General features: G+C 37.4%; 1 protein-coding gene across 1 annotated transcript; it reads left to right on the top strand.

Moving 5' to 3' along the window:
- The first annotated feature begins 202 nt into the window (after positions 1 to 202).
- Positions 203 to 7,629, top strand: LOC109861035 (sodium/potassium-transporting ATPase subunit beta-2-like). Its single transcript, XM_020440513.1, has 6 exons — positions 203 to 661; positions 5,684 to 5,824; positions 6,004 to 6,123; positions 6,317 to 6,498; positions 6,601 to 6,880; positions 7,016 to 7,629. Exons 1-6 carry the CDS (start codon positions 511 to 513, stop codon positions 7,117 to 7,119), a joined length of 978 nt encoding a protein of 325 aa, XP_020296102.1. The 5' UTR covers positions 203 to 510; the 3' UTR covers positions 7,120 to 7,629.
- Positions 7,630 to 10,205: the final 2,576 nt, after the last annotated feature.

Here is a 10,205-nt window from a genome sequence, read left to right as displayed (position 1 = left end):
GTGACATTTTTTAATTCAAAGTTCGAAGAATACAAACCTTCTTTGCGAAACGCATAATGTATGCACAAATGTAAACAAAACCTGGGCCCTATAGAAAACTGGGTCCGAACCTGCGGTCAAGGTGGGGCAGTGAGTAAAGATATATGGTGACGAAGAGAAGAACGTGGAGGAGGGAGTGAGAGAAGAGGAGGAAGGTCGCAACGCGCTCGGGTGCGTTTAGTCAACCTGGTGGCGCCGGAGAACCAACTGTTGGCGGAGCAAACTCGTCGCGTCGGAATTGCGGATTGTTGGAGTAGAAGGAAAGGGAATAAGAAAGAAAAACAGAAACATAAAAAAAGCGACTCGCGCGATCCGACAACACGGCGACCGATCCCAAGTTATCTTATTGTTAGTGGGCTAGTGTCGGGATTTCCCAATTGTGTGTTTCAAGTAAACACGCGGCGGGCGGGTGCGCGCGTTCTGTGAACTGTATACGAAATCGCAACAGGTCGTTAAAACAGGTGGTACACAATGGTGACCAAAGATCCGAAGATGGTTACCGCCATGGAGTTGATGAACCCGTACGAGAAACCGCCTAGCATGTCGGCCAGTCAAACTATGAGGACCTTTCTGTACAATCGTGAGACCGGCGCATTCATGGGCAGGACCGCTAGTAGCTGGGGTAAGCACAGTGTTGCCGGCTTTAGAGTTATGGCTTGTGGAAGAAATTGTACAAGTGTGTCTACACAGTAAAGTTATAATATAGTTAGTAAACCACTCACACACACACACTCTTTCTCTCTTTCTCCTTCTCTTCTATGTCTCCATCTTTTTTCCGTTTTTTATTTACCTTTTTATATCTAGACACGTCTTTTACATATTAACATATTTCACTGTTGTATTTTATATTGCAATTTAAATCTTGACCTTAAGCAAAACATCTCCAAAACTTTTTTATATACACATAAGACGTAATATATCGTTGGTCAAGACAATTATCAACTTCCTCGAGTTAAGGTTTATCAAAAAAACGAACCAAAAACTTAAGAAAACACGCATAGAAAGAGAGAAAGAGAGAAAGAGTGGGAGGGAAGAAGAAAGAGAGGGAGAGAGAGAAAGGCAGAGAGACTAACTCTCTGACGCAGACAGACAGTAAACAGAGATCGGTTTATTCGTCATATACGTGTGTTTTCCGTAGAAAAACACTACACTTTAATTTGTCGGCATCGAACGCGATCGATTCGCACCAATTACTTAACGATGCCGTCACTTGACAAAGCATGAGAACACATCGCGGTATCACAATCGTTCCGATACTTTACTTGAATACTAATGTTACAAATATATATATCGATCATTTTATTCCGATATCTAATCTCTTTGGGAATAGTTTTGAAAGACGCGCGTTTGCGTACACGGAAAAAGAGAAAAAAAATGTGAGAAAGATACGTTTTCAAATGCATGTTGAGGAAAATATCGCGTACAGGGCGTGTCAGATGTCACCATCAATAAAATCGTAACTTTTTTAACGAATTTAGAAATTTCTTCAAATGAAATTTCTTTAAAATGCAATCACGCCAATAACGTGTTTCAAATTCAAATGTTTTTCCAAAAACATCTTCGAAAAAATTACACAATAATTGTCGAAATTAATGTGTGACGAATATTATAAACATATAATTTTGTTTATATCTTTACACATGTTTTCACAATAAATAAACTACGTATATTAATTGTTACATCGACCTAGTCGATTCAAAAATTTCAGAAGCGAAGAAAACGCGCGTGTGTGACACTTTCCGCTTTTTCCTCAAGCATGCGGCAAATTTCACCTGGCTTTGTTGAATCAGTCCTAACATAATTATTCCGAGTAAAGTTGTGTGTGCACCCACAAAACTAACCAAAACACCAAAAGCAAAATAGCTTTCTCGCGCAAATTTTTCAAATTTTTCTTGTTCTCTAATGGACGCTAACAAGTGACATTATCGGCTTGACATTAGCGGCACATTAGAGCAAAACGGAATGAACTACTAAAAGACGTCCTAATCATCTCTGCATGTATCGCCGTGGCTTAGCTAATGATTAATCGCGGTGACTCACCACTAATTAACGCACTTATATTCTTGGCACGCGATAGTGTCAGTGACCAAGGTGTCTGCGCTATCGCGTATAATTATCTATTTAATTGCACACAAATTTTCTTATACGTCGCCTCGCGACACTGTTCCCTGAAAACCCTCCTATCTGAGAGAGAGAGAGAGAGAGAGAGAGAGAGAGAGAAACAAAAACGAGGAGAAACAAAACGTTCGAAAAAAAACATCGATAGAACTTCGCTCGGTGAGGAGTCAATTAATTAGTCCTATCAGGTAACGTCGGCCAGGTTCTTTTCTGTACTTTATCCTACCTTCCCGGAATGTGTTTGCGATTGTCGCTATGACGACCCGACAAATTATTACTCGCGTCACGTGCTTTTTGCGTGTGTGTAACGAACCCTTCTCTCATATATATCCCCACAAAACGCTTAGGGTTTTATATTTTACACGAAAAATAATCTCTCAAATTGTTGCAACCACTCTCTGAAAAGATCCACGATGAATCAAATGCATTTCGCACGTATACACACGCGTTTAATTTGATGTCCGGTGCGTCCGCACTCGTAGATATACATGTATATTTTACGACACCAATTTAGCGATTATTTTCATAGTCCTCCGCGAGTGTATATATATGCGCAACAGTTAAAAAAAACCCACGCCGTGCGATTATGCAAATCGAACGATATCCTTTTTCAAACGGAATTGGAGAAAAATTTTATCGCGCTCGAGACAAATTTTATAAATGCGCTAGAAGTCGTTTCAGTCTATCGGGTATTTGCAAGAGCGCAAAGAATTAGAATGTTCGGTTATATATTCGGTTTTTTCTTTCTCTTCGTTTCTGATAAACACGTTGTGTGTATCTGATCTCTGTGTCGGCGAAGCAAAGCAACGAACGAACAAACAAATGCTGTTCGAGCCTCGGAAGATCCTGAAAGACCGAGACACTGACGAGAACAAATCGAAATTTGTGAAAAGACCAGACAAATATGTGTTCAAATTGTTTAAGGTAAATTTAACATCTTGAACACGAAAAATAAGAAGCAGATATGGAAGACGAATTGTAAATTGCGAGTAAAAAACATATTAGAGTAAAAAAATTCGACGTATCGTTTATCGAAGCTTGTTGTTCATGAGTGAATAATTTGTAACGTGCGCGAATGAATCTCTGCGCGTGATAGGCGGCAATCTCCGGCCGATCTTCGATCGGGCTCATCATCCGTTTCCTCATCGCAGCCAACAGAAGACTTGCAACAACGTCAACTGTGTGTATTGATTCGCAAAATTGTTCCTGTTTAATTGGCTCAGAAGCCTGCGCATGTGGCATTGAACTTTCAAGTTAACTTTAAAGGTTTGAAAAACACTTGCTGACTTGTTGTTACTCGCGATACAATTAACCTTGACACACAGTCGAGATGTGAAAATCTCGGTTACGGTACGCGTTTACAACATCGCGACGATTTAGGTTTTTTCTTCTTGATTACAGAAAATAGACACTTGTAATGTGTTTTTTAACGCGAGAAAATAAAAACCAAAGTTGCGAACGTGTCTATGAAGAGATTCTTCGTCGACGCGCTTCCGATATTCCGTCGGCGTGAAGTCTGTACCGAATGGTATTATTGTCGTCGTCGTCGTCGTTGTCGTTTTTTACGTTATCAATGAATTTGTTACGCGTTATCTGGAACGGTGACAGTCGAGAGAAGAGTACGATATGGAAGTAAGAAGAGAGAAACACAGACGGAAGCGTGAAGCCCGTTTGATTCGCGGTGCACACACAACGGTTTGCCCGGTTGAATGGCAATTGTTAAACTTCCTTTAGCGCAAACGTGTATAACGAGGTCAATTGGCGTTAAACGGCGGCATTACAGCATTACGTAACTTAGGGCCATTCCGAAGGGTACACCCACGCGCGAGTAAAGCCGCTATCTTTCGTTCTCAGTTACAATTCACCTGAGATCGTCCGAATCTCATGGAAGTCGACAATATATATATATACAATATATATACAGTTGTCAGAGTTGAGGTTCATTACAAGAAACACGGACGTAGATATATTTACGTTCGAGATACTTGGTGAGATTTACCATTTGAAAAATTTGCTTCGCCGAGCGCTCTTTGCTTTTATTGTTCTCGATCGAGATTTTGATGTACTCTTATCATCGAAGTACAGCACTCACAGTTATAATATATACAAATAATAGTTTATACTTTAATGTTTTTATTTTATAAACGTTTTATTGTACTTTACTTACGTGAAAATAAGATAGTTTCAGTTAACGTTACTTTCTGATCGGTTTCTTTTGTGGAAGAGATGTCGGGGATGTTTTGCAATATCCAAAGTAGTTCCTTTCCGTTGAGAAAAAACTTGAAGTAAATGCAGGAAGCTCGAAACTATATCGCCGTCTCCCATAATATACTCGTTGTCACGTGGAAAATTTCACTGGAAATATGCCAAAAAACATTTCGTCACTACACGTGTGTATTTCTTTTAAATAAAAAATAAATACAAATAAGACAGTTTTCTCAATAGTTGGAAACGATTAATATTATATAAGATCTAACCAGATTGTTCCTAAGTTATTGTTTTGTTTTTTGTTTTTAAACTCGGATCGTGAATCAGACACAGTGTGCTATCGAAGAACGCTGATCGGTATTACGTTATATCGGTATTGCAAACCGGTTTCGTGCTAAAAAAAAAAACAAATTGTAACAAAATTATTTATAGCATTTTCTTGGAATCGTAAAATCGCAGTTAAACAATTACGCTGTCGTAACGTGACAATTGTAATAAAGCACATACCGCTAATTTCTAACCTCGTTTTTTAAATAATCAAAAAAACCGTGATTTCCGTGAGAACAAAGTTCTTTATTCACAAAAGAAGCAAGCGCAGTATATGTTTATTGTTTTTTACTATGAGGAAACGCCAATCTTTTAGTTTACAAACTATTATACCTATCTTGTTTGTTCTATCAGAGAAGACAGTCGCAAGAAAGACAAGAATTGATCTATTTTGAATTCCCGATTCTGATCTAGCACTCCGCGTTCCTAAATTATCACATTTAATTCGCGCGCAACCGAAGCGTTCGCAAAGTCGTGCAATAAAATGAGACAAAATCTTTCGAGGAATATTTTATACAAGTATACATACATCATGTCGTATCTCGTCTTAATCAATCCCGTCTCTGAGCAACACGAGAGAGAATTGAAATGTAGATTCTCGATTCTCTCTCCAAGGACTACGTATTATACATATATTATACAGCATAGCGGTAAGGACTCGATAGCCGCGCGAAATGAGAGCGCAGTCGCGAGACGTTAAATCGGCGCGTAATTGAATTGCACCAGTTGACCGGGGGAGCACTTTGATCTTTCTTCAAATTGAATTCGCGGTTAATACAATTAACCTACATCAAATGAGGTGCCTTTGTATGCGCGACAGACTCGGATGTTTTTCTTTACACGTACGTGATTACGATTATTTAAAAAAAAAAAAAATAAAACTCCTAATGGAAAGACATACGCGCGCGTAACGTGATGTACAAGAAACTTCAGATATGTTTGTTGCAAATAAAAAACTTTCTCTCAAAAATATACTGTTTTATATTTTTAGGTAAAATCGGACTGTTTTACTTGGTATTCTACGGCGTTTTAGCAGCGCTTGTTGCCATTTGTTTTTGGGGTTTCTTTCAAACGCTCGATCCAAGAGTACCACGGTGGCAGCTCGACAGGTCCATCATTGGAACAAATCCAGGCAAGGTTCATCTTTTACTTGTATTTTTCAAATAAAAAAGTATCACAAATAAATAACATTGTCTATTTAATTGTAGTGTTTGAATTTTCTGATATTTTTGTTGGGAAATAAAGATAAGAGAAAGTGATTGGTGTATTTTTCAAACAAATTCTTTTAAAGTTGACGTTTATGTTTCACAGGACTAGGATTCAGGCCGATGCCACCGACGGAGAATGTTGAGAGCACCTTGATTTGGTACAAAGGTACCGATAGCGAAAACTTCAAACACTGGGTTGATTCACTTCAAATTTTTTTAAAAGGTAAATTAATTTTTTTTCTACAAACAGAGAAAAAACTTCATATCTCATTTGAGATATTTTATATATATCTCAGGTCACGCTTCAAATTCTTGTAATCTAATTTCCGAATATTGTTAAATATAAGTTGAGAAGAAAACTCTCGAATTTGCATCAGAAAACATTTTGTTTCATTATTTTCCTTGTCACTTTTCAGATTATATAACACCTGGATCTGTTCTGGGTCTCGGTGCTAACATCAACAAATGCGATTACAATCAGCCACCGCCGCCTGGAAAAGTCTGCGACGTCGACGTGAAAAACTGGCATCCGTGCACCAAGGAAAACAAATACAACTATCACAAGTCCGCCCCCTGCATTTTTCTCAAGCTGAACAAGGTACTCGCTTATATACGAAATATAGATTCAATTTGATTTTATCGCACTGTAAGGTAGCTTGTGTAACATATTCTTTTTTTTTATAATATCTTTATTTGTCAGATTTACGGCTGGAGACCAGATTTTTACAATGATACCGAAAACTTGCCGGAGAAAATGCCACTTGATCTCAAGGAGCACATCGCGAGTCTAAAAGGAAACAATTCTCTACAGCTGAACACAATTTGGGTGTCTTGCGAGGGTGAAAATCCCGCTGATCAGGAGAACATCGGACCAATTAACTACATGCCGCGACGCGGTTTTCCCGGTTATTTTTATCCTTACGAAAATTCCGAGGGTTACTTAAGCCCGTTGGTTGCAGTACACTTTGTCAGACCGCGAAGTAAGTATGAAATATATATCACAACATATCGATGTAAAAATGGATACACGTGAATTGCATCACGTTGTTCATGTTTGTTTTTAATCTCATTATTTTCTATATATCTGTTTTCTATTGTTTTTCTTTTGTTTTTAGCTGGAATCTTGATAAACGTGGAATGCAAAGCGTGGGCGAAAAATATTAAGCACAGTCGTACCGACAAAATTGGCGCGGTTCACTTCGAGTTGATGATAGATTAACGAAATCTACAAATAGCCTTCGGCTATCCTACGCCGTCTAAACCAAAATTAACGAGTATCCTCGAGATAGCCATTTATCGGGTGAATCTTCACCTTTCCAAAAATAAAATCGCGAACGAACGAAGTTAACGACACGTCAATTTTTCGGACAACATTAAGCGAGCACAAAACCAGAAAGTGCTCCTATGCGATAAACGTTTCTTCGAGATTCTAAACCGTATGTATATTGTGTATCATGTGCCGGGATGAAAATTGCAAACTTTTGAACGGTTGCATTATGTGCGTATGCTGTGGAACGTATGTGAATTGAAAACGAAGCGCGATCAGAATTTTCAGGTGACTCATCATCAGATTACTTTTTATCTAGAACATCTGTCTTCCACACATTGGATCTGCCGTTTGAAACTTGATACATTTTTTTTATAATGTGTGTGTGTATTCGCTATTTTTAAAAAATGTCTAAAGACTATCTACACACTATATTCGCATCACAACACAAATGATTTTATTTGTCGTGTAATTTGTTTATTACCGTTAAATTTTCGAATATTAACTTCGATTTTATTTTTCCTCTTCCACTCGAGATACCGACGACTAACGGCTTACATAATGTTTTCGACTTTCACAGCCGTTTACCAAACAACCGAGTTTTCGCTTCAAAGTCACGACTGTTTTTCCTATCCGTATAACCGGCACACTTCCAGAGAACAAAGCCGGACAACAGAGACAAACCAAAGATACCGAAGCCAAGGACACCTTGTTCCCCGCTCGACACGACAGACAGCTCACGACTCGACAATGACTAGTGTAAATTCAATAAATTATCTCGACACTCCAATTCCAATGCACTAGATCACATAAATCTTTATTACAATAAAATACTTGTTTATGTTACAAATCAGCTGCTCGGTTCGCACGGGCGATACGACCGGCTTCTTATTATATAAGGTTTCGACGCACGGCACGACTGCTCCTTAGCGACCATCTCCTCTGCGAGTTACGCTCGGAGTTCCTCTTCGCCTCGAGTACGAGCACGCTCGCTCCTCGGCTTCTCGAATCCTCGTCCGGCCACGTGCCTTTCGCGTGCACACGGTCTCTCGCAAAAACCACCGCCAACAACGCGTCAACCACAGCCACCCGGTATGTGGCGCCGCGTATCGAATAATCTTACAGTCGTAACTTATAGTTTTTTTTCCATACTATACATGCAACATCAATATTTCTAAACGAGATAAAATTATTATGAAGAGATTATATTATCTTTATTCGAGTTTGTCAAAAATAGATTATGTTAAATCCGCGACAAATTTTGTTGTTAAAAAGACAGCTGATTTGACAAACTGTCATGTCTAAGATTGTCAACGGATTTCAACAGATTTTTAAAAATAAGAACATGACGACGAGAATTGGGTGGCCAGGATCCACAAACAAAATCTTTGTTACTTTTTATGCAAGTAACGTGTGTGTACATTTCAATTTTTTAATATCTTTAAATATCTCTAAAGAAAATACTTTTTGTATACACAAAAAAATTTTTTATAACTATAATAGCTTGTCTTCTCCATCCTCGAAGGATGTTGGAATAATAGTTTTGGTCTAATGTGTGTATGTACACAGAAGGATTAACAAGAAGATTGCCATTAATTTTGTCGATATTTATTGCACATTCGCAGTTTAAAAAAGTTTTCGTGAGAATTATATTTTACTGTTCGTCTTATTTGCATAAGCTTTTAAAAACGAACAACTGGAAGAACAACCGGAATCTCGGATTATAGACGTTCACACGTGCCTTTATCCGCTTATAAGCGCAATTTATTTGTAAAGACCAATATATGATAGAATGTACAAGAATCTCATACACGTGTACGCATATGTGTGCGCGTGCACAAACACAACACACACACCACGCACGTGCACATCTATATGTACACATATTATATTAGCTAGATATAGATGTTTTTTTTTTAATAATCCGGCGTGCGATTTTGACGATTTTTAATATTCTAATGACAAAGTAATTAATATATATATATATATACTCAGGAGTAATCTCTACTATATTTTGTACCTTATATCTTGAAACATCACTATTTTTATCAAGCAAAAAAAAAAGAAAATAAGCGATCTGAAATAAGCGTATAATCCTCGTGAGTAAGAGAAATCTTTGAAATAAAAATGGCAGATATGTGTCAAACAAACATCACATAAAACTTTGAAATGATTTTCACCTTTCCATAATATTGTGTTAACAAAATACTGTGCAATTGAAAGAAAACTTGAACTTTGAACAGATCGATGAGAATATTTATGTATGTACGTTTGATGTGTATAAAGTAGAAATATTATGGCTTAATGTAAGGAGAAGGGAAATGTATCACAAAAGTCAGTTTGATAACAGGAATAGCAACGAAAACAGCACGCAATATTGTATATCTTGTTTTATTTCGATATGTATAAAGATATTAATGTCAATTTGATTTTTTTTTTTTTTCATATAATTGCGATTTTAAATGTATGTAAGAACATCTTTAAGAAATGGCAGCTAGTAAGAGAATAGCTCGTCTAATCATCTTTCTCTCGGTGCAACCTATGTACAGCGGATTGATCTATGTAACGCATTGTAATTAAGTCATAATTAAGTTGTAATTATTTGTGCGCAATTATTCTAGTTAATGTACTCTCATGGAAAGAATCACGCATTTTTTACTTCTTAATTCATTCTCTAATTTCGCTATATTCCACCTAACACACATGTATGTATGTGTTATACATATATATGTGTGTGTATTTAACTAAATACTTTAAACGTAAGTACGCGAATAATTTATCTGGAGAAAAATAAATTCTCAAAATTGTAAAAAAAAGGATTCTATTTATTACATATATGTATATGTGTGGCGGAAAATACCAGGAAGACTATTAAAATCGAAAGACTATTAACCCAGATAGCCAAATGATAGCAGTATGCCAGCAATATGCCACGCAGTTCTAATCAGCACTTCGCAGCAGATTCCACTCAGCTGTGTCCCTAATATGAGTGAAATATGTAGTGACGATATGCAAAGAAAGAAACATAACCAAAATGC

Source organism: Pseudomyrmex gracilis, unplaced genomic scaffold (assembly GCF_002006095.1).
Source record: "Pseudomyrmex gracilis isolate BER0280 unplaced genomic scaffold, ASM200609v1 scaffold_548, whole genome shotgun sequence".
Lineage (NCBI taxonomy): Eukaryota > Metazoa > Arthropoda > Insecta > Hymenoptera > Formicidae > Pseudomyrmex > Pseudomyrmex gracilis.
This window is presented reverse-complemented; position numbering and strand designations above follow the sequence as displayed.